Source organism: Rhincodon typus, chromosome 20 (genome assembly GCF_021869965.1).
Source record: "Rhincodon typus isolate 14 chromosome 20, sRhiTyp1.1, whole genome shotgun sequence".
NCBI lineage: Eukaryota > Metazoa > Chordata > Chondrichthyes > Orectolobiformes > Rhincodontidae > Rhincodon > Rhincodon typus.
This window is the reverse complement of record NC_063351.1, coordinates 42,183,047-42,207,661: the sequence shown is the minus strand read 5'-3', so window position 1 is coordinate 42,207,661 and position 24,615 is coordinate 42,183,047. Positions and strand designations below refer to the sequence as shown.

The window sequence follows — 24,615 nt, the reverse complement described above, 5'->3', positions numbered from 1 at the left end:
CCCCAACAGATTGGTCAAGCATAATTTTCCTTTTGTAAATCTATGTTGGCTCTGCCCAGTCATACATTGTTTTTCCCTGTGATCAATGCATGTTTTACAGAATTAGGCTAATATTTCATAGAGTCATTGAGGCATACAGCATGGAAACAGGCTGTTCGAGCTAACTCGTCCATGCTGACCAGGTTTCTTAAACTGAACTAGTCCCATTTGCCTACATTTTCTTCAAGAGGATCAAATTGGGGTGTTTGAGATGATTGAATGTGTTTTCTTCTGACAGGAAGCTTAGAATAAGGCAGCATAATCTTCAAAATAGAATCAGACCATTCAGCAAGAATACAAACAGAGATTGCTAGAGAAACTCAGCAGGTCTGTGGAGCAAGAAACAGAATGAACATTTCATTGGAGCTGAAGCCTATTCTGCTAAGTAAATTGGATATGAAATGTTGACTGTTTCTCTTTGTACAGATGCTGCCAGACCTGCTGAGTTTCTCTGACACTATTTGTTTTTATTTAATATTCCCAACATCCGCAGTATTTTGCTTTGTTTTAGTTTTTGAGGTGATGCCAAGATGCATTTGTCTATACACAGTGAAGTACAAATGAGGGACTGTCGCCCCTGCAAAATGCTGGGCTTCAGCTGCAAATTACAACACCAAGATTCATAATGTTTTGTTGGGGAACAATACTAAGGGCTAGAGAACCAAGGGTAGACTGAGGTTAAGAAACAGATCAGTTGTGGTCTACTGATTGGGAGACCAGGTTCGACATGCTGAATCCTGCTCCTATGAAAGTACAGAGACATTGGAGATGATAAATGTGCTTGTTGTTTTCCCACATTCCTCAGCTGTCTTCATGCTCCTTGGTGCATTCCTGATGACAGGAGGAAACATTGCCGCTTCCAGGGACTTGCATTCACGCTTACTGCAAAACATACTCCATGTTCCCATGCTGTTCTTTGACACCACTCCGACTGGGAGGATTGTTAACAGGTTTTCCAAGGTATGACTGCCCTCTGGTAGCTCTCTAGCATTTTCAGCGACCAAGCAGCTGGCTCAGGCATTCCCATGTTTGAGTTATATCAATGGCGCTATTTGAATGTAGCTTTTCTTTAACTCCATGTGAGAGTCTTCATCCACCGACCTGCAAATATTCACTCACTGTCTCCTTCCAGCAGACCACCAGATTGTACATGGTGTAAACATCAATTCATTGTTCCTTTCCTGTCTAGATGAGGATTATTTTAGAAATTGGTTCCAGCATTTATTGCCCAGCCCTAGTTGCCCTTTGAGAAGGTGGTGGTGAGCTACCTTCTTGAACAACTGCAGCCCATGTGCTGTAGGTTAGACCCATAATGCCATTAGGGAGGGAATTCCAGGATTTTGACCCAGCGACACTGAAGGAACAGTGATATATTTCCAAGTCAGGATGGTGAGTGGCCTGGAGGGGAACTTGCAGGTGATGGTGTCCCCAAGTATTTGCTGCCCTAGTCAACGTTCATGTACTCTGCAACTCCGTCCCATAACTTTTCTGTCTCTCAAATCTCTGTCCTCCCTTCAGACACCCATAGAAACATAGAAGATAGGAGCAGGAGGAGGCCATTCGGCCCTTCAAGTCTGCTCTGCCATTCTTCACGATCATGGTTGATTGTCCAACTCAACAGCCTAATCCTGGTTTTTCCCCATAACCTTTGATCCCATTCGCCCCAAATGCTATATCTCGTCTTCTCTTGAATACAGTCAATGTTTTGGCATCAGCTACTTCCTGTGGTAATGAATTCCACAGGCTCACCACTCTTTGGGTGAAGAAATGTCTCCTCATCTCCATCCTAAGTGGTCTACCCCAAATCCTCAGACTGTGACCCCTGGTTCTGGACACACCCACCATCGGAAACATCCTCCCTGCGTCTACCCTGTCCAGTCTAGTTAGAATTTTCTAAGTCTGTATGAGGTCCTTCCTCATTCATCTGAACTCCAGTGAAAACAATCCTAACCTATTCAATCTCTCCTCATACGTGAGATCCACCATCCCCAGAATCAACCTGGTAAACCTTCGCTGCACTCCCTCAAGAGCGAGAGCATCCTTCCTCAGAAAAGGAGACCAAAACTGCACACAATATTCCAGGTGTGGCCTCACCATGCCCCTGTATAACAGCACCAACACATCCCTGCTCCTGTACTCGAAACCTCTCACAATGAAGGCCAATATACCATTTGCCTTCCTTAACACCTGCTGCACCTGCATGCTTACCTTCAGTGACAAGATGCACAAGGACACCCAGGTCCTGCTGCACACTCCGCTCTCCTAATTTACAGCCATTCAGGTAGTAATCTGCCTTCTTGTTTTTACTTCCAAAGTGAACAACCTCACATTTATCCAAATTATACTGCATTTGCCATTCATTTGCCCACTCACCCAACCTGTCCAGATCATGCTGAAGGATCTCTGCATCCTCCTCACAGTTCACCCTCCCACCCAGCTGGGTATCATCTGCAAACTTGGAGATGTTACATTTTGTTCCCTCATCCAAATCATTATGTATCGTGAGTAGCTGGGGTCCCAGCTCTGATCTCTGTGGCACCCTGCTAGTTACTGTCTGCCAATTTGAAAAGGACCCATTAATTCCTACTCCCTGTTTCCTCTCTGCCAACCAGTTTCCTACCCATCTCAATAGACTTCCCCCAATCCCATGTGCTTTAATCTTGCACATTAATCTCTTATGTGGGACTTTGTCAAACGCTTTCTGAAAGTTTGACTCATTAAAACCCACATCTTCAACCTATTTGTGGTCAACTGTTCTAATCCCTCCTTTTGTGGCATGGTGAATGAGCACATTCAGGTAGGGGGGGAATGGGTATAAATACAAAATGTATACATTGGCTATTGAACGTTTGGAATCTGTTTCTACCAGCCGATCAGGTAGGGTGTTCTAGATTATCTTAAACAGCTTGCTTTGATCAGCCCTGAATGTTTCTCATTGAAGTGAATCCAACCCAGAGGAAGGAGGGTTTTGATCTTAATTGTGAGTTTTGCATCTCTCCCTCTGCAGGACATTTACACCATCGATGAAATCATCCCAATGTCGTTTCGGAGTTGGCTGTCGTGTGTCTTTGTTGTGCTCGGCACTCTGGCTGTCATTTGCCTGGCTACACCTTATTTTACCATCGTCATTGTCCCACTGGTTGTCATTTACTATTTCATCCAGGTAATGTTGGCTGGACAGTGTCTCGGTGTATCAGGCGATGGGACCTGCTCAATTAAAAAGGCTGGTGTTTGGGATGATTGAATCTATTTTCTTCTCACAGGAAGCTTAGAACAAGGTGACATAATCTTGAAAATAGAGTTAGACCATTTGGGGAGGATACAAACAGTGCTGGAGAAACTCAGCAGGTCTGTGGAGGAAGAAACAGAGTAAATATTTCTTCGGAGCTGAAGCCTATTCTGAATAAGTATTTGGATGTGAAATGTTTACTGTTTCTCTCTCTAGAGATGTTGAAATGAGGATGAAAAACCAGGAGAAATGGCTTAGAAGTAGGGTCTTTTTTAACTGGAAGGAAAATAACTGAAGATTGAGGGGAATGTGGAGGCAGTGGGGTATCCTGATTGAAGCTTTTAAGTTATGGAAGGAATTTTATACGCTCGATGTAAAGAAACAGTACCTACTTCTTCAAAGCTCAGGATCATCAATTTGAGAAAGTCATTAAGAAATCCAATAGAAAATTCAGGAGAAATGTCTTTATCCAGAGAGTGGTGTAGAACTCATTACCACATGGTGTTGCTGAGGTGAGTGGTAGAGATACTGTTGACTGTAAGTTGCTAAACACATGGGAAAAAAATATAAAACAGGTTGTTCCATTTATTTGAAGTGGGATTGACAGGCTTGTGTGGAGAATAAATTAGTTGGGCTAATGATCTGTTTCTGTACTGAAGCTACCAGAAGTCCTTGTGCAGAACACAATTGCTGTCCATAGGTTCAAACTACACTGCTGTTCCTGTCCTGGGAGCGTTTGACCAGGACAGTGTAGAGTGGCTTTACTTGCAGTTTAAAAGGGTATGGGGAGCTTTACTTTCAGTTTAAGAGTAGAGAGAGTTTTATTTTCAGTTTAAAAGAGTTGAGGAAGCTTTACTTTCAGTTTAAAGGAGTAGAGGGTGATTATATGTGCCTGCCAAGATTCAGTGTTGGGGAAATGGTATTGGGTTGAGAGATTGATGAGGAAGAGGATTATTTGTGCTTTGACACTTCATTCTTGAATTGCTGATGCTGTGTTGTATACCTTGGGTCTGTAATAATTGGGACCTTGAAGCTATATCATGGCATTTCAATCAGTTGCTGCTTGACCTCCTGCCTCAGGTTATTGACTGGAACATGCACTTGTTGCAGATCTTTTACATCACGACATCACGGCAACTTCGGCGTTTGGATTCGGTGACCCGGTCGCCCATCTACTCTCACTTCAGTGAGACGATCTTGGGTTTACCCGTAATCCGAGCGTATGGACACCAGGCTCGCTTCCTGGCGGATAACAAGAAAATCATGAATGAAAACCAGAAATGTGTCTTTCCTTGGATTGTGGCCAACAGGTATCCAACTCTTCCTGAGTGTTTGCTCATTCTTTCCTTGACATTTATGTAAGAAACTAACTGTATTGAGGAGCCTCATGGAATCCAAAAGGAACATGCATTTAGTTACAGGATTTTATGGCAGAGGAGGTGATTTCTGGTGCTGCAGTGGGTAGTGTCATTGCCTCTGAGCCAGAAGTTCTAGGTTTGAGTCCCACTCCAGGGAGGAAGGTGTGTTCATAACGTGGTGAAACAGGTTGGGTGTCAACTTGTCCACATGCTGGACACATGCCAGTAGCTGGTGGTAAGAGTGGGAGAGGGTCCTGGTCAGCTGTGTGAAGGAAAGGATGTTGGAGCTTCCACCATCACTATCCACAGCTCTAGACTACAAAAGGTTGCCGCAGTAATCAGGAGTCACCGAGTGAACTAGAAACTATCAGCACCACTGCACTGAAGGAGGCCATTCAGACCATCATACTCAATTTGGTTCTTCAAATCTCTTCCCTCCCAACGGCCCTGCAAGTTTTTTATTCCGTTTTGCTACTTATCCAGTTGGGTTTTTGTGTACCTGTTTCCACCGCACTTTCAGGAAATGTGTTCCAAATCACGACAACTCACTGTGACAAAACAAAATTCTCCTTCTGTTCTTATGCCCATTATCTTAAAATCTATATCCTCTGCTTAAAACCCCCTCATTATTAAAATCTCACGACAACCTTCTCAGCTTTAAGTGGATGGAATCTGAGGCCAGGTTAACAGTTGGATTTAGTTTGCAAGGCAAGATAAACAAAGAGGGCACATCTTGCTCGACAGTACAGCAATACACAGCCTAGTTGTGTGCATGTCTCTGGAATGTGATTTAAACCCACAATGTTCTGACTCAAGAGGTGAGAGTGACTACCAGGTGAGCTACACTGATGCACAGATAATGCCATAAGACCACAGACACTTTAAGAAGTAGGAACAGGAATAGGCCATTCGGCCCCTCGAGCCTGTTCTGCCATTCAATTGGATTGTGACTGATCCAACATACCTTATGTCCACTTTCCTGCCCTTCCTCCGTAACCCTTGATTCCCTGACTTTTATCAAGAACATATCTCTCTCCAGCCTTAAACATACACAAGGCCTATGGCCCCACAGCTCTCTGTGGCAAGGAGTTCCAAAGACTCACAACACTCAGAGAAGAAATTCCTCCCCATCTCAGTTGTAAATTGGCACACCTTTATTCTGAGACTATACCGTCTGGTCCTAGACTCTCCCATGTGGGAAAACGTCCTTTTAGCATTTACTCTGTTAAGCCCCTTAAGAATCCTATATGTTTCATTAAGATCATCTCTAATTTTTCTAAACTTCAATGAGTAAGTCCCAACCTGTTTAATCTTTGTTCATCGGAATACCCCTCCAGATGAGGTTCACCCTAGTGAACCTTCTCTATACTGCCTCCAATCAAATTATATCTTTCCTGAAATAAGGGAACCAAAACTGCTCTCAGTACTCTAGGTGTGGTCTCACTAGTATCTTGCACAGTTGCAGTAAGATGTCCCTACTCTTATATTCTAATCCCATTGAAATACGGGCCAACATTCCATTAGCCTTCCTGATCACCTGCTGCACATGTGTGCTAGCTTTGAGATGCATGTGGAATAGTTTGTGATGTTTTAGAAAGCCCACTTTCAGGACATTATATATATTAATATTTAGCCTGTATCTGTAAGCAATTTGTTGACTGTAGTTGTAATGTGACCATCACCATGTGTTTCCATGCAGGTGGCTTGCAATCCGTTTGGAATTCCTTGGTAACTTAGTGGTGTTCTTTGCTGCACTCTTTGCTGTTCTAGCTAGAGATAGATTGGATAGTGGTCTGGTTGGCCTGTCTATTTCATACGCACTGAATGTGAGTACATTGCCATGGCGTTTCCTGTTCTAGACACAGACAAGTCCATATGATTCAGCTGTTCCAACATTTCTAAATACCTTGCATTGGATTCAGTCCCCTGGGACTAACAGTTTCCTTTTTGCCTGTGTCTTCCCATGACCCGCTTGCAGTTGTTAGAATTGGGAAATCATAGAATCCCTACAGTGTGGAAACAGGCCATTCGGCCCAACAAGTCCACACCGTCCCTCTGAACAGCATCCCACCCAGATCCATTCCCCTGCATTTCCTATGTCTAACCCACCTCACCTAAACATCCCTGGACACTACGGGCAATTTCCCATGGCCAATTCACCTAACCTGCACGTCTTTGGACTGTGGGAGGAAACCGGAGGAAACCCACACAGACACAGGGAGAATGTGCAAACTCCACACAGACAGTCGCCTGAGGGTGGAATCGAACTTGAGTCCCTGGCACTGTGAGGCAGCAGTGCTAACCACTGAGCCACTGTGCCACCTGATGGGCTTCAATTGAGGAGCCAGAAGTTCAAGGGGCTAGCTGGATTTTCACACCCACCTTACACTACATCTGGTCCAGGGCAACTGGGGTTAGGTGACAGCTGTGGCGTATTTCCGACATCACAGATCTGTTACACTGCAGAAGGAGGCCATTTGGCCCATTGTGCCTAAACTGACTCTATCATCTAGTGCCAATCTCCTGCCTTTTCCCTCCACACCATTACTGTCCAGAAAACCATCCAATGCATCCTGGGAATGAAAATTAAGAATTAAAAGAGCTATTCTAGAATTGTAACCATACTGCTTGAGAAGGAGGCCATTCAGTTCATGAAATCTTTGCCAGTGCTATCTTCCCTATGAGAACTACATAGCCCCACATTTATTTTTATTCTTGCATGGGCGCTGCTAATAGCCCTTGGCCTGAGTAATTTGTGAAGCCATTTCAGAGGATAGTTCAGAGTCAACCACATTGCTGTGGGTCTGGAGTGACATGTAGGCCCAGACCAGGTAGGGAATGACAGATTTCCTTCCCTATAGGGGCACTAGTGAACCAGTTGGGTTTTTACAACACTTGATAATTTCATGGTCACATCACTGAGATTAGCTTTCAATTCCAGGTTTCATTAATTGAATTCAATCTGCTGTGGTGAAATCTTCACACGTACAGCTGAACATTAGAATGTTTCTCTGGGTTACTGTGATGCTTTATGCTGCTGTGTTCCTCATTATATACTTCCCAACTCCCTCTTTCAAATGTAATTTCTTCACGTGTCTTTGTGATTCCATCTCCAATTTCCTGGTTACCCAATTTCCTGAGGTGCCTGTGTTAGTGAAGTCCATATTCCAAGGGGTCCCCATGCGTGAGAATATTTCTTCTGTATTTCCAGAATGGATGAGGGAATGAGGGAGTTTGTGTGGCTTCTTGTTCTAGTGGCAGTAAATCTTGAGATTATTTCTACGACATCTCCTCCAAACTGTGGACTCCACATGTTTGGCATGAGCCTCCCAAATGGTGGGGGTGGGGGGGCATCTCAGACACAGTGTGGGGGAATCAGAGACACAGGAGCCTGTCCTGTCACTGTGTGGGGAATCACAGACACAGGAGCCTGTCCTATCCTGTCAGTGTATGGGGGAATCAGAGACACAGGAGCCTGTCCTGTCCTGTCAGTGTGTGGGGAATCAGAGACACAGGAGCCTGTCTTGTCCTGTCAGTGTGTGGGGGAATCAGAGACAGAGGAGCCTGTCTTGTCCTGTCAGTGTGTGGGGGAATCAGAGACACAGGAGCCTGTCCTGTCCTGTCAGTGTGTGGGGGAATCAGAGACACAGGAGCCTGTCCTGTCAGTGTGTGGGGAATCAGAGACACAGGAGCCTATCCCATCACCCTGTGGGGGAATCACCGACCTGTGTCCCGTCACCATAATGGGGAATCAGAGACACAGACCCACCATTGAATGGAATGAGGAAGCACAGGAGTATTTGAGATAGTGGCACTAAGAGAGTAGCTGGTGACTGTGGTCAGTCTCCACAGTTCAGCTGCTCTCTGTTCTTTGCTCTTTCAGAACCAGATTTTCTTTCCCTTCACTTTCAGGTGACCCAGGCATTGAATTGGCTGGTCAGGCAGACATCGGAGCTGGAGACCAACATTGTGGCTGTGGAGAGGGTCTTGGAATATACCAAGCTGGACAATGAGGTACCATGGATATGGTGATGGTGCGGGGGTTGGGGGGTGAATCCCGTGAAACAGGGGGGCCGCAGTGGGATTGGCACCCTCCCCCGTTTAGAGATGAGAGGACTGGAAAGGCTTCACTACAGCCACCGTACAGCGCACAGAGGGGGCTCTTGTGGTGCAGTGGTAGTGTCCCTGCCTCTGACCAGGAAGCCCAGGCTCAAGTCCCGCCTGCTCCAGAGGTGCAACAAAACATGTCTGAACAGGGTGATTAACAATACATACGGCACACAGCCATGTAATTGTGACAGCTTCATCTGCTTTTGTTTTACATCATGTTGATTGAGGGGTAACTATTAGCCCCAGGACACTGCGTGTGCCCTTTATCAAAATGCATGTTCTTCATTAGGCTTTAACCACACTGACTGCACCAAGCCCTACCCGTTGCTCTATGAAGATTGCAAGCGTTGGGGTACACAGTACATTTAGAAGCAAATGGCCACTTTTGGGTGGGGTTGTGGGGACAACATCCACTACATTTCTGACCTATTCTCCAGCAATTGAAATTTTCAAAAAGCTGAATAAAGTAGTCTGTCATTAACAATGTAAAGTAAAAATAAAAATGTTTCCTCTCAGGCTCCGTGGACCACCGACCATCAGCCAGAAAAGGGCTGGCCGGACAAGGGTGAGATTAAATTCCTGGATTACAAGGTTCGTTACAGACCTGAGCTGGATTTGGTGCTACATGGGATCACCTGTGAAATCCAGCCAAACGAAAAGGTACAATGGAAATAATGAGAACCTTTTACAGCTTTGGAGGAGGCCATTTGGCCCACAGTACCTGTGCCAGCTCTTTGAAAGATTGATCCATTTGATCCCACTCACCCTAACTAACTGTTTCCCCTTCAAGTATTTATCCCATTCCCTTTTGAAAATCCCCATTGAATCTGCGTCCATCGCCCTATTTGGCAGCAAATTCCAGATCACAGCAAGTTTGTTGAAACCTCTTCATTTCATCCTCCAGTTCTCTGGTGAACTATCTTCGATCTGTGAGCCTCCTGTAAAACATTCACCTTCCGTTAGGAACAGTCTCTTTTCACTTACTTGATCAAAATGCTTCATAATTTTGAACTTTTTGGTTAAATTTCATTTTAACCTTCTCCGCTCTGAGGAAAACAATCCCAGCTTACCCAGATCCTTGGTACCTTCTGTTAAATATCCTCTGCATCTCTCCTTTCTAATACCCCAGCTGAGGTTTAATCAGTCTTTTGCAAAGGTCTGCTGTTACCTTCCTGTTGTATTCTGTGCCTCTATTAATAAAGTCAGGAATTCATTTTTGAATTAAAAACAACCTTTACAACTTGTCCTGCTGTTTTCAAAAACATATGATTTTCAAAATGTTTGGGGCTTTTTCTCAAAAAACATTTTTTCTGTTTGCATATTGTTTGGGGCGGGTTTGCTGCACCATCAGGAAGGGTGTGAGCTAATCTGTGGTCAGTAGTTGGTCAGAAGGTGCTCCAGTCAACCACAGAATCTGTGAGTCAAGATAGAGAGAGGAGATATAATTGAACAAGTGGTTTGATATTCCCAATTACTGCCTAGTTAGCATTTCGAACAGTCAGATAGCTCATACAGGAGAATGGCCACAGAGAACATGGCTGACATCTATAGGAGCAAACATGACCATTAATTGGTACGCTCATGAGATAGATTTGAGTAAAAAAAATTGGAAAGGCTTTCATTAATAATTCAACTTCTGTAATCATTTAGAATGTGCGTGAAATGCTCAAGTCATTTTACACACAATAACTGAATTCCCCTTTCCCCCTGCCTACCCTATTCAAGTATTTAACGTCTCCCCTCCAAACAGCCTGGAAGCTATCTCCCTTGTTGATTCTCTCTCCTGTGCAGCCTCTTTGAGAAGTGGCTTTGAGAAGTTGTGAACCTGTGGAATTCTCTCCCACAGGAAGCTGTTGGGGCCAGTTCATTAGATTTATTCAAGAGGGAGCTGAACATGGCACTTGCGGCTAAAGGGATCAAGGGATATGGGGAGAGGGTGGGAATGGGATACTGAGATTGCATGATCAGCCATGATCACATTGAATGGTGGGGCAGGCTCAAAGGGCTGAATGGCCTACTCCAGCACCAATTTTCTATGTTTTATACGAACACTCAGCTAGTCCATCAGACTGAGCCATCTCACGCTGTAGAATATCCATGGTAACACTTACTGTCTAGGATTTTAACCCAAGAGGCCATTCTTAATGAAGTGGGCTCAGGTACCAAGGCTTGGACCTGTACTACTAGCTCCAGGTTTGGGAGGAAGGGAGGAGATTACAGAGAGAGAGGGAAAAGGGATAAAGGGCAGTCCAGTCTTATAACCACACTGCTCAGTAGGAATTATTTCAACTTCTAAAACATTTGTTCATGTGATGTGAGCATCACATCTAGGCCAGTTTTTATTGCCCATCCTAGTTGCCCAGAGGGTAGTTAAGAGTGGAACACTGTGCTGTGGGTCTCGAGTCACATGTAGGCCACAGTGAGTAAGGGCACCAGATTTCCTTCTCTAAAAGGACAGAAGTGAACCCAATGGATTTTTGCAACAATCAACAATGGTTACATGGTCACCAATAGACTAGTTTTTTATTCCAGATTCTCAGTGTTTTATTGTTCTTATTCCAGCTTTTAGATTGATTCCAATCTCTCAATTAAAGTCATTTCACTTAAAGCTGCGTCTCTATTTCCTGACAATCAAAACTTTAAGTGAGATCTAGCCTTACTGAGCAGCATGGAAACAGCCTAATGCAAAGCCTGTGGGACTCAGAGCCGTGCTGCTACCCTTCCAGCACTGCAGCTTCTTACAAATGTTTGCTTACCTCAAGCATTTTGACACTTGTTTAAAAGTTTAACTGAGTAGGACAGTGCCCGCACTCTTCCTCAGACAGCAGTGTGTCCGACATCTCTCTCTCTGTCGCTCTGACACAGGTTGGCATTGTTGGAAGGACAGGCGCTGGGAAATCCTCGCTGGCCAATTGTCTGGTTCGCATCCTTGAGTCAGCCGGGGGCAAGATCCTCATCGACGGAGTGGACATCTCCACCATTGGGCTACACGACTTGCGGCAGAAACTCACAATCATCCCACAGGTAAAGCGGAAAGAGCCTGCATTTTTGTGGCACCTCAGGATGTCTGAAAGCGTTTCGAAATGTAGCTACAGCTGTAATGTAAAGAAACACAACCCCCTGGTTTGCACACTGTAAGATCCCACACACAGAAATATGGCTATGAAGGATCAAAGCTACTGAAAACATGTGTACCCGCCACAGGGAGTAAGTAACCATCAGGGACGCTCCTCATGTACACAGATGAGTTTCTGAACAAGCATTTTGCTCACTTTTGACTTACACTTTCTTCTTAGTGACACTGTTCGGGAGATGGGTATTGAGCAGGATTCCTCGTCCTGGGGAAGGGTCACCGGACCCGAAACGTTAACTCTGTTTTCTCCTTCACAGATGTTGCCAGACCTGCTGAGCTTTTCCAGCAACTTTGTTTTGGTCCCATGGAGAACTCCCCTGCCCTAGTAGAACAGTGAAATTTTACTAGTTTTAACATTTTTTAAATTACTTTCTTCTTTCCTTGATCCAAATTAAATCACAGACACCTGGATATCCCATGCTGTAACCTTAAAATTAGAACAGCTTATTCAGGAATGAAGGCAAAATTCTGTGGATGCTGGAGATTTGAACCGAGAACAGAAAGTGCTGGGGAAACTCAGCAGCATCTGTGGGGAGAGAAACAGAGTTAACGTTGAGTCCTGTTTGATTCTTTTTCGGGACTTTAGGAAAGAGATCAGCAAGTGATTTTTCAAACATAGTTGTGAAAACGCAGAATAATTTCCTCCCAAATGGAAACCATTGACTGGGGACAAGGATGGGAGAGTTCGGTCAACAAGTTGAAGATTAGGATTGATAGATGCTTATTGGGTGAGGGTGTCAAAAGGGGGTGGTACCATGGCAGGGGGTGGGCTCTGGATCAAACTGAAGGTTCAAGGGGCTGAATAATCTCCTCCTGTTTCTATGAAAAGCAAGGTGGATACCAGGGGTTTCTCATTCCTACAACACATGAGCTCCTATGCTTCAGACCTGGTCCTACACTGATGTGTAGCATGATTACTGGTCAGTGATGTGGCCTGGAGGTTGTGGTGTGCAGTTGGCTGGAAGGTATTGCTGGAAAGAGAGACATGTTACTGAGCCGCACTTGCTGACCAATTCTGAATGTGCTAATAGCTACAGTAAGATCATAGGATCCCTACAGTGTGGAAGCAGGCCATTCGGCCCATTGAATCCACACTGACCCTCCAAGGAGCATCCCACCCAGACCCATCCCATCCTTGTAAACCCACATTTACCACGGCTAATCCACCTAACCTGCATATTTCTGGACTGTTGGAGGAAACTGGAGCACCCAGAGGAAACCCATGCAGACATGGAGTGGCACGGTGGCTCAGTGGTTAGCACTGCTGCCTCACAGCACCAGGGACCCGGGTTCGATTCCACCCTCGGGTGACTGTCTGTGTGGATTTTGCACATTCTCCCCGTGTCTGCGTGGGTTTCCTCTGGGTGCTCCAGTTTCCTCCCACAGTCCAAAGATGTGCAGGTTAGGTGGATTGGCCATGCTAAATTGCCCATAGTGTTCAGGGATGTGTTGATTAGGTGGGTTACGAGGGGATGGGTCTGGGTGGGATGCTCTGAGGTTTGGTGTGGACTTATTGGGCCGAAGGGCCTGTTTCCATACTGTGGGGATTCTATGACACAGGGAGAATGTGCAAACTCTACACAGACGGTTGCCTGAGGATGGAATCGAACCTGAGTCCCTGGCGCTGTGATGCAGCAGTGGTAACCACTGAGCTGCCATGCTGCCCAATGTAGGATAATCAATCCGGCTTGTAACATGGCTCATTGACACCTGTAGCCAGTGACAAATGTTCATACACAGGGATCTATTCTTTTTTATTCATTTGTGGGATGTGGGCAGCTCTGCCTAGACCAGCATTTATTGCCCATCCCTAATTACCTAGAAGGCAGTTGAGTGTCAACCACACTGCTGTGGGTCCGAAGCCACGTGTAGACCAGACCAGGTATGAATGACAGTTTCCTTCTCTCAAGAACCCTAGTGAACCAGATAGGTTTTTACAACAAGCAGCAATGGATTCATGGTCACCAGACTCTTAATTCCAGATTTATTTTTTTTTAAATTGAATTCAAATTCCAACAACTGGAATTGAACCCAGGTCCCCAGAACAGGGAGGTCTCTGGATTAATAGTCCAGTGATAATCACTAGGCCATTCCTTCCACTTCTGTGCAAACTGAACACTCCAGTCTTGTGCCTCTTCTGAATTGCCTGGGAGCTTGGTACTTTCTCCATGGCAATGCGTCGGTCAGTCAGAGTCAACCTTGACAACCAGTTAGCACTGTTCTAAGCTCCAATAGGTTCAAGGTTACTCTGCCCAACATTTCCTGATAAGACAGTGCACCCATCCCAGATATTAGTTTGGTAAAGCTTCTCTAGACTACTTACAACATAGTTAAATAAAGAGACCAATACTATGCACAGACTCCAGATATGGTCTCACCAGTGCCCTACATAACTGAAGCATAACCTCCTTATCTTTGTGTTCACTTCCTCTCACAATAAATACCATTTAATTCACTTTCTAATGACTTGCTATACCTGCATTCTAACCTTTGGCGATTCATACAGTAAAACACCCAGATCCCTCTGCACCTCACAGCTCCACACCTGCTCACCATGCAGATAATATTCTTTCTGACAAAATGGACAATTTCACATTTTCCCACATTCTAATCCATTTGCCAGATCTTAGCCCACTCACTCATCCTATAGTATCTCTTTGTTGCTGGAGAAACTCAACAGGTCTGGCACCATCTAAAGAGAGAGAAACAGGATTAAGGTTTCGCGTCTGGTATGACTTCCTCAGAACTGGTTGTAGCCTCCTTACATCATTTTCACGACCTTTTGTAAATTACTTAACATCTGGCCACTGCTTACTGACCTTTTGCGACTGGAAACAGTTTCTCAATACCTACTTTGTGAAAAGCAGGGTGCGATTTTGAACACCCCATTATTATAAATCTCCTTTGTTCTAAGGAGAACAACCCCAGTCTCTCAATATATCCAAAGTCCCTCATCGCTAGAACCATTTAACACAATCTCTTCGGCTTCTTCCGAAAGCCTCAAAACCCTTCCTGACGCGTGTTTACGTTTGAAAAGGATCGATTTTTGGAAAATCTTCTTGCAAGGTGTAAATATGAAGTGTTCACTGACAAATTCTCTGAATTGTTTTGCTGTCAGGATCCAGTGCTGTTCTCTGGCACAATCCACATGAACCTGGATCCCTTCAGCAGATACACAGACGAGGAATTGTGGCAGTCCCTGGAGCTGGCTCATCTGAAACAATACGTGGCCAGTTTACCCGGCAAGTTGCAGCACAAGGTCTCTGAGGGAGGCAAGAACCTCAGGTACATTATTGATCGGCCTGTCACTGGCTCAGGACCGAGGATTTCGGCAGCTATTGGTTGTTGCGTGGAAGGGATCTTGTTGTAGAACCAGAATCTAGAGTTCACAGTTTAATGTGGAACTTCTGACAGTGAACCAGAGATGGGGGAACAGTGAATAACTCTGACCCACTCTCTCTCTCTCTCTCTCTGCCTCTTTCTGGGAGAGATAGGGAGAGACGTGTGAGAGAGGGCGAGAGAAAGAATTGAGAGGAAAAGAGAGAGAGAGAGACAGGCAGATAGCCAGCCAGGGAGAGAAAGACATGCAGAAAGAGATGGAGAGATTCAGAGAGGGAGGGAGAGACAGAGGAAGAGAAAGAGTGTGCCGGTAAGTGGAACTCTGCGTGTTTGATCTTTCATCATACAGCTACCTACAGGCTACATGGGGAGATGGTGGAGTAGGTGCTGTCACTATCACTGAGCTCCTAATGCAGAAACCTAGGGATGTGTGTTCAAATCTCACCATGGTAGCTGATGAAATTTGAATTAAGTGTGGAATTTGGGAGAAAAAGAAAACTAGTTTTGGTGCTTCGTGAACAAGACAACTACCAATTATTGTAGAAACCCATCTGATGCCCAGGGAAACCCGCCATCCATACCTGGTTTGAACTACATGTGACTCTAGACCCACAGGAAGTGATTGGCTATTTCAGAGGGCAGTTAAAAGTTAGTGAGTTCAATGGCCATTAGGGATGGGTAAACAATGTCCATATCCCATAGAAGAATTAAAAAATGAACATGCTCGGTCCAATGATCTATTTTTACAAGTAGCTATGAACCTCCTTCTGGTCTTGCAGTCTGTTGTTGATCTGAATCTGCCTCCTGCCCACAGTGTCGGCCAGCGACAGCTCCTGTGTCTCGCCAGAGCCCTCCTGAGGAAATCCAAGATCCTCATTCTGGATGAGGCTACAGCAGCCATCGATCTCGAAACGGACAATCTGATCCAGACCACCATCCAAAATGAGTTTACAGACTGCACTGTGCTGATCATTGCACATCGCCTACATACCATCATGGACTGCACCAGGTAAACAACGGGCATTTCTTCAGTACCTCTCAGAATCTTGCCACATCTCAAAGCAATGATGCACCTCTTTAGAATGTAATCACTTGCAAATGTGATGCAAATTGGGAGGCGATGGCCTAGTGGTATTATCGCTGAACTGTTAATCCACAGAATCAGATAATGTTCTGGGGAGCCGGGTTCGAATCCTGCCACGGCAGACGGTGGAATTTGAATTCAATAAATATCTGGAACTATGAGTTCAATGATGACCGTGAATCCATTGTTGATTGTTGGAAAAACCCATCTGATTCACTAATGTCCTTTAAGGAAGGAAACTGCTATCCTTACCTGGTCTGGTCTACATGTGACTCCAGACCCACAGCAATGTGATTGACTTGTAACTGCCCTCTGGGCAATTAGGGATGTGCAATGAATGCTACCTGGCCAGTGACGCCCTCATCCCGTGAATGAATAAAGGAAATGTAAGAAACATGGCAGCCAAGTTACCACACACCAAGAGTAACCTGATAACCAGCAGATTATCTGCTTAATGATGTTATTAGTGGAATAGGCAAAACAATTATTCTTCCATTTAGTTGCAGAGGCAAATTCTGTTGTGTCTTTGAAACTCTCATACACTGCCCCCACCCCCAGACAGTGGAGAAATTCAGGGTTAGGGCCTTCCAGCATCCTTGGATCTGTAGGAGACGTTAAGTAGTGGCCCTTAGCGGTAGAGATTTGTAAGACATCAAAAATTGGACTTGGCTTTGATGCTTAGTTTAGTGTCAGTCACTGTCCATCTCACCTTGGTTGAGTAGATACTGCAGGTGAATAGTGGCGTAGTGGAGTCTCAGGTAGACAGGATAGTGAAGGCGGCGTTTGTTATGTTTGCCTTTATGCATCAGCGCATCGAGTATAGGAGTTGGAAGGTCATGTTGCACTGTACAGGACATTGTTTAGGCCACTAGTGGAATACTGTGTGCAGTTCTGGTCTCCCTGCTATAGGAAAGATGTTGGGAAACTTGAACGGGTTCAGAAAAGATTTACAAGGATGTTGCCAGGGTTGGAGGGTTTGAGCTATAGGGAGAGGCTGAACATACTGGGGCTATTTTCCCTGGATGTGGGAGACTGAGGGGTGATGTTATAGAGGTTTATAAAATCATGAGGGGCATGGATAGGGATGAATAGACAAGGTCTTTTCCCTGGGGTGGTGGAGTCTAAACCAAAGGGGCAACTTTTTCACAGGGAGGGGGGTACGTGTATGCCACCAGAGGAGGTGGCAGCTTCATTCCATGCACACACCATGCGTGAAAAAGTTTCCCCTTAGGTCCCTTTCAAACCTCTATAAGGTCACCCGTCAGCCTCTGACGCTCCAGGTTAAAGGAGGATTCGTGACAATAAACCACTGAAGAGAGAGTGGTTGACAGCGTGTTTTCAACTTATACTCATCAGGCCAAACACAGGAATGTCAATCACAACCACCTGTACTGCAGAAAGGGGGTTTGCCAATTGGTCTGCAAGCTGACGCTGATTGGCAATGCTTCAGCCAATGAGAAAACAATGGGGAACTATCAGCTTCTGAATAAGTTGTAAAAGGAACAAAGTTGTGAAACATATTCTGAAGTGGATTCATAACCAGACTGGAAACATTAATTCAGTTTTTCTTTCCATAGATGCTGCCAGACCTGCTGAGTTTCCCCAGCATTGTGCTAATTTCAGATTTCCAGCATTTGCAGTGTTTTGCTTTTATTGCTTGCTCCTCTTCTTCTTGTAATGTAAATTGTTGCAATAGTTTGAAACGTGACATTCTTGCCATCATGCTGATGAACACAAGATGTCACTCTTCCCAGTAATAGTCAAGATCTGTGCTAGCGAATGGCAATAATGTCTCTTGACCTCGTTTCATGGCAGGGTGATGGTTTTGGATGCTGGAAGAATCATTGAATTTGACAGTCCCTTTGAGCTCCTCCAAAAACAAGGACACTTCTATAATATGGCAAAGGATGCTGGGCTAACAGCAACAGGAGTCACGGCCCTTTGACTATCTCATGGACGTGACAACGGGGAGGAGTGGCGGTGAAAACTGACCAGGAAGAGTCCTGCTACAGTGTTAGTTCACGAGTGTCGATGCTGTGGAATTCAGTGCTCTGAGGCACCCAGGACTTGACAACAAACTCCCAAAAACTTCCTTTATTTTCAAAAATGAACACAACTTTGATTAAAGTGTTGGTGAATCGTGACACGTGGCAAGCTCAGTCTGGCTAGAATTCTACCTGCACCATTTACCACGTACAGAGTTAAAGCTGGTTGGGTTGGGTACCACGCCTGGTAGCTTGAACTCTTGAGCAGGCCGACTGAAATTCCAAGTGCAAGTCCAGTGAGAGATTCACATCACTGCACCCTTGTTCTCTCTGAACCACACTGGCTTCCTTTTCACAAGTGCTAGAATTCCCTTCCCAAGCCTTTCCAACTCTCTCTCCTTCAAACCAACCAAGTTTTTAATCACTTGTTCTAGTATCTACTTACATAGCTCAGTGTTAAACTTAAATTGCTTGTGACAAGCACTGTACTGTATAACACCAAGTTGTTGTTGGTACTTAATAAAGGGAACTGCTTTGTAATGTCACAAACAAAAAAATCTCACCTTTATTTTAGAACAAAAATATTTTCTAACCAACCTACTCATCAATGTTTTTACATACCTCTGGAACAGGATAACTTGAAACCCAACCTCCTGGGTCAGAAGTAGGGATAATACCAATGCTACAGTGCTAACCACCAAGCCACTGCAGGCTCACAGCACCAGGGACTGGGTTCAATGGCACCTTCAGGCAACTTTCTATGTGGAGTTTGCACGTTCTCCCTGTGTCTGTGCGGGTTTCATTCGGGTGCTCCCATTTCCTCCCACAGTCCAAAGATGTGCAGTTAAGGTGGATTGGCCATGCTAAATTGCCCTGTAGTGTCCAGGAATGTGCAGGCTAGGTGCATTAACCGTGGGAAAGGCTGGTTTTCAGAGATGGGGTGGGATGCCCTGTGAAGGGTGAGTATGGACCCTATGGGCCAAACAGCCTGATTGTGGGGATTTTATACCACTGTACCACAACAGCCCTTTCTCATCTCTTTTATTGGGGGGAAAAAAATATACGTTTCTGAGACAAACATACAAGTTAGATGCAGGAATGGGCCATTTGGCCACTTCTGTCTTCTGCATCGGTAAGTCAGAAGCATGATGGAATAATATCCCCCTTCCCCCACCAACTTCCCCATATGAGTGGAGCTTCAAACACACAAGAAGCTTGACACCATCCAGGATAAAGAGAACTGCTTGGTTGGCACCACATCCACTCCCTCCACCACCGACACTCAGTAGCAGCAGTGTGTATTATCTACATGATGCACTGGTGAATTTCTGCAAAGATCCTCAGCACCTTCCGAACCCACAACCACTTCCATCTAGAAAGACAAGGGCAGTAGATACATGGGAACTCCACCCCCTGCAAGCTCCATCTGAGCCACTCACCATCCTGACTTGGAAATATATTGCAGTTCTTTCATAATCACTGGGTCAAAATCCAGGAATTCTCTCTGAAATGGCATTGAGGATCTCCCTATAACATGTGGACTGCAGCGGTTCAAGAAGGCAGCTTGCCACCGCCTTCTAAAGGGGCAACTAGGTTTGGCCCATATCTGCTGGAAGATTCCCACCTGCAGTACTCTGATAACCTCTGCCTTAAAAATAAAACATGATCCCATCTTCACAGCTCTCTGGGCAAGAGAGTTCCAAAGACTCTCAACCTTGAGGGGAAAAGAAACCAAATCTCCTCAGTTCCACATTAAATTTGAGATCCCCCCTTCTTCTAATCACTGCCACATGGGCAATCACCCTCTCACCACTCACCTTGCTGAGTCCATCAGAATCTTGCATGTCTCAATAAGATCAGCTCTCATTCTTATAAACTCCAGAGGATTCCTCCAAACCTTTCCTCATAAAATAGCCCCCTTATCTTACTTCAAACCTTTGTTTTACTCTGAACTGTTTACAATCATCAGGGGCAGCTGCAGTGTGCCTAGTCTTGCAACATTTGGGGGATAACACTGAGGTTGTTGGTACTTTCAAGGTGACAGGACCACATTCCCATGTGACAGATGAATAAATAATATCCGTACTACTCAATGTTTCTGTATCAGTCAGTGTGTGTGTCTGTTGAGGCAGGAATGGAATTTGGGTTTTAATGCAGAGTGATGCTGCTTTAAGCCATTACATGGGGAGGCGATGGCCTAGTGGTATCATCACTGGACTGTTAATCCAGAGACCCAGATAGCGTTCTGGGGGCCTAGATTCAAATCCCACCATGGCAGATGGTGGAATTTGAATTCAATAAAATATCATCTCGAATTAAGAATCTAATGATGACCGTGAAACTATTGTTGGGGAAAGCAGCCATCTGGCTCACTAGCGTCCTTCAGGGAAGGAAACTACCATCCTTACCTGATCTGCAATGTGGTTGACTCCTAACTGCTCTCTGGGCAATAAATGCTGCCTGGCCAGCGACACCCTCATCCCATGAATGAATAAAGGGGAAAAAAAGTCATCTCTTCCTTTTACGCCTCAGCATCGTTGGGTTGTGTGTGGGAGGTGGGTGTGTGCCGTTACTGCTCTGTAATATTGCAAAACCAATTCCTTCATCAAGAACACTGCTGAGAAACTGAGAAGTGAGCTCTAGAGGTTTGTTTCAGAAAATCATTGAGTGTTGGGGTCAGGGCACCGAATGGGGTTTGGAAACCGACAGGGGTCAGGCATTGATAGTGGTCTGGGTTCACACACTGCCAGGGGGCAGTGTCTGGCCACCCTGTGCCTAGTAAAACTCAACATAATCACAACCTTTATAGAGTCATACAGCATGGAAACAGAGCCTTCGGTTGAAGGCACTCAGTAGCAGCATTGTGTATTATCTACATGATGCACTCCATGCTGACCAAAATACCAAACTAAACTAGTCGCACCTGCCTATGTTTGGCCCATATCCTTCCAAATATTTCTTATTCACATGCTTATCCAAATGTCTTTTAAACATTGTAACTGTACCTACATCCACCACTTCCTCTGGAAGTTCATTCGAATTCAGGAAACAAAGGGTGAAAATGATGAGTAAAAACATTGTTCAGTGGAGCCCCATGAAAATGCAGAGTTTAGGGTCCAAAAATATGAAAGAACATGCTAATAAGGAACCTATTTAAACCTTAGTTCAGCCTGGAGAAAATGAAGGTACATCTCTTTGAGTGTCATAAGACATCTAGTCAAAGTGACTTCACAACATGTTAACAACATTATAATGGGCTTTAACCACAAAATCTACTTCAATTTACTTCAATTTCCTAAATCCTTCTCTCACACAATATTGGACAAAGAATATCTTTTTAATTCAAGTATGGGTAGATACCTTCCTGTAGTGATGAGACTGTGCAGGACAGATTGCACCTATTGACGGGAGAGGGCTGTTCTAACTGGTGAATGGGCAATATTAATCTGTAATCTTCCTGCCAATTGGAAACACTGCAGTCTGCAGATGCCCAAGATTTACTGTATCACAAACACGACTGCTTCAGAAGGTAAGCCAGGGTGGTTCACTAGGTCTGTTGCGGCTGACGCGGTTACCGTCACCGAATTGTGCTGGGGGCCTTCTACATCCACAATAGGAGGTCAAGGGACATCAAGAGCTGGCCGCCTTTGGGGATATTGTATGTGGCCAAGAGCCAAGAAAACCCAGCCAAAAACTCCACAGTTACTGCCTGTGGTGCAACAGGCAAGGAGTGGGATAACTGGGGGATGGAGAGTGGGTCACAAATGGATGTTGCTGTTGCGAGGCTGAGCTGCCTCTCGAGGTTCGTTAGAATATCCAGTAAACACCATGCTGAATATGTTAAGGATTGCATCAGCTTTGGGACTGGACAGAAGGCAAAGGTTCAGACACGCACCCACAGAAACAAAGATAGAACATAGAACATTACAGCGCAGTACAGGCCCTTCGGCCCTCGATGTTGCGCCGACCTATGAAACCAATCTGAAGCCCATCTAACCTACACTATTCCATTATCATCCATATATTTATCCAGTTGGCCCTATCAGACTGCTCCTCCATTCAATATGATCACAGCTGATCATCCAATTCGATAGCCTGTTCCCACTTTCCCCCCCAAACCCAAACAAGGTGTATTCTCAACACAGAGACATATCCTCCCCATTTCAGGCTTAAGGCAGGATGTTCCCCCTCAGATTATCTTGTCTGTTGCTGTTTTGAAAAAAAGTTTATTCATCCCCTCATACCTATTCTGCCATTCAAATCAATCAGATTATGGCGCTTCACCTCCTACTTTTCTGCACTGTGATGCCTTTTGCCGGTCACAACCCATTACTCAGATATTTGGTTTGCAAAAGCCCCTGCACCACTTCTCCCTCACCCAAACCCATCAGGCACCCCATTTAGTTTTATTCCATCCACATCATGAACCAGACATACCACCTACAGTCTTCTCATCCCTGTCAGAATAACAGAATTTATTTAAATGAACAAATTTACTGCCAAGGCTTCTCAAAAGTCAACTTTCAGAAATAATATTCCAGTTGGCTGCGTTACAAACTTCTGCTCACTGTGTGTCATGTAAAATACCCGTTGCGCGGTCTTCAGGACATGCTTGACTGAAAACGCCGCATTGTCACATTTCAGAACAGCTGGAGATGTGCGGTTCAACTGCGGCCTACCTCGAAAGGCTGTTCCCATCGGAAGTAATCACCTGAGGTCACATGTGAAGGCTCTCACCGACTGGACACAACTCTCACAGCAGTTTTTATAAATGCTGCCTTTGTCCTGAATAAAACGTAGGTTGCTATGGTTTTAGGCAAATGCATGATGGTAAATCATGCCTTGGAAATGGCATGGAGCCGGTGGTGGCAGGGAGAAGAGACAGGATCAGCAGGTATAAAATACTGTTTGTTCTTAAAAAGAATTGTTCTGGAATTGCATATCTATATATTTCTATATATATAAAATCATATATTTTATATTTTTTCACTGGTATTTGGTCAATTGAGGTCATTTTTGTATAACGCCAAATGTCAGAGTAGGTTTGACCTGGATTAGTTCCAGCAATTATGCCATTTGGTCAGCTTAAACCAAAACTCTTTGAGAAACATCTTTGGAGGAATAAGACACCAAAGCCATCGAAAGGCTTCTTCCTCTGTCTTGAGTTTGGAGCGAGAGACATTCATTGCTCTTGCGCTCAATTGTCTTTAAATACAAGAGGGATGTACTTGTAGTCTTTTCCAGGTTTTTCCCGCTCCCCATTTTGTCCGTTTTCTTCACGTGTATTCTGTTTTTCTGATGTAAGTGGCGGGGACATATCCCCGTTTTCCATTAGCTTCTGCCAGCCACCATTCCCGGTTTCCATTCATATCCTGGAACCGGAGGATTCGTACTCGCTGGTTGTTGACAATGGAGAGTTCGTTAGCACATCGAGCTCGGAAATCATAGATTGCATAGTAAACCTACGGAAAGGGAGAGAGAGAAAACAAAGAAATGATAATCAGATCTGTGAACAATTTTAGGCTTTTCTGCCATCCTGCTGTACAGAAAGGAAAAGCCTCATTCAGCCCCAACACTAACAATGCTGGTTACTGTGTTTCAACCAGTATCATTAAACTTGGCTCATCAGAGTCAACACTTGCGGGACCTTGCATATGAAGTCCATCCTGAACTTACAGAGCATTACTGAGGGAGTGCTACATTGTCAAAGACAGAGTTGCATTTCGACAGCAACTTTTAAGAGCTTAGGACATGGGTCTCAAGGACTGGGCCAGCATTTATTGCCCGTCCCTAGTTGCCCCTTGAGAAGGTAGGGGTGAGCTGCCTTCTTGAACTGCAGTCTGTGTGCTGTAGCTAGACCCACAATGCCATTAGGGAGGGAATTCCAGGATTTTGACCCAGTGACAATGAAGGAACAGAGATATATTTCCAAGTCAGGATGGTGAGTGGCTTGGAGAGGAACATACAAATGGTGGTGTTCCCTTGTATCTGCTGCCATTGTCCTTCTAGGTGGGCAGCACGGTGGCTCAGTGGTTAGCACTGCTGCCTCACACCACCAGGGACCTGAGTTCAATTCCACCCTCGGGTGACTGTCTCTGTGGAGTTTGCACGTTCTCCCCACGTCTGTGTGGGTTTCCTCTGGCTTCCTCCCACAGTCCAAAGACGTGCAGGCTAGTTGGATTGGCCATGCTAAATTGCCTACAGTGTTAAGGGAAGTGGAGATTAGGTGCATTAGGCATGGGAAAATGTAGGGTTACAGGGATAGGTCTGGGTGAGATTCTCTTCGGACCGTCGGTGTGGACTCATTGGGCCCAACGGCCCGTTTCCACACACAGAGG

At 45.0% G+C, this 24,615-nt stretch overlaps 2 protein-coding genes across 7 annotated transcripts in view; one reads left to right on the top strand and one right to left on the bottom strand.

Moving 5' to 3' along the window:
* Positions 1-20,365, top strand: part of abcc2 (ATP-binding cassette, sub-family C (CFTR/MRP), member 2) — a 63,314-nt gene extending 42,949 nt beyond the window's left edge. For both annotated transcript variants that reach the window (XM_048608781.1, XM_048608782.1), the window contains 10 exons: positions 845-999; positions 3,047-3,202; positions 4,379-4,578; positions 6,326-6,452; positions 8,539-8,640; positions 9,253-9,396; positions 11,602-11,760; positions 14,988-15,154; positions 16,023-16,217; positions 18,108-20,365. In XM_048608781.1, the coding sequence (XP_048464738.1) occupies positions 845-999; positions 3,047-3,202; positions 4,379-4,578; positions 6,326-6,452; positions 8,539-8,640; positions 9,253-9,396; positions 11,602-11,760; positions 14,988-15,154; positions 16,023-16,217; positions 18,108-18,237 (1,535 nt within the window). In that variant the 3' untranslated portion in view covers positions 18,238-20,365. The remainder of the gene's footprint in view (positions 1-844; positions 1,000-3,046; positions 3,203-4,378; positions 4,579-6,325; positions 6,453-8,538; positions 8,641-9,252; positions 9,397-11,601; positions 11,761-14,987; positions 15,155-16,022; positions 16,218-18,107) is intronic.
* A 2,360-nt stretch (positions 20,366-22,725) lies between these two features.
* LOC109919553 (dynamin binding protein) overlaps positions 22,726-24,615 on the bottom strand; it is a 98,563-nt gene continuing 96,673 nt past the window's right edge. For all 5 annotated transcript variants that reach the window (XM_048608776.1, XM_048608780.1, XM_048608777.1 and 2 more), the window contains one exon: positions 22,726-23,739. In XM_048608776.1, the coding sequence (XP_048464733.1) occupies positions 23,554-23,739 (186 nt within the window). In that variant the 3' untranslated portion in view covers positions 22,726-23,553. The remainder of the gene's footprint in view (positions 23,740-24,615) is intronic.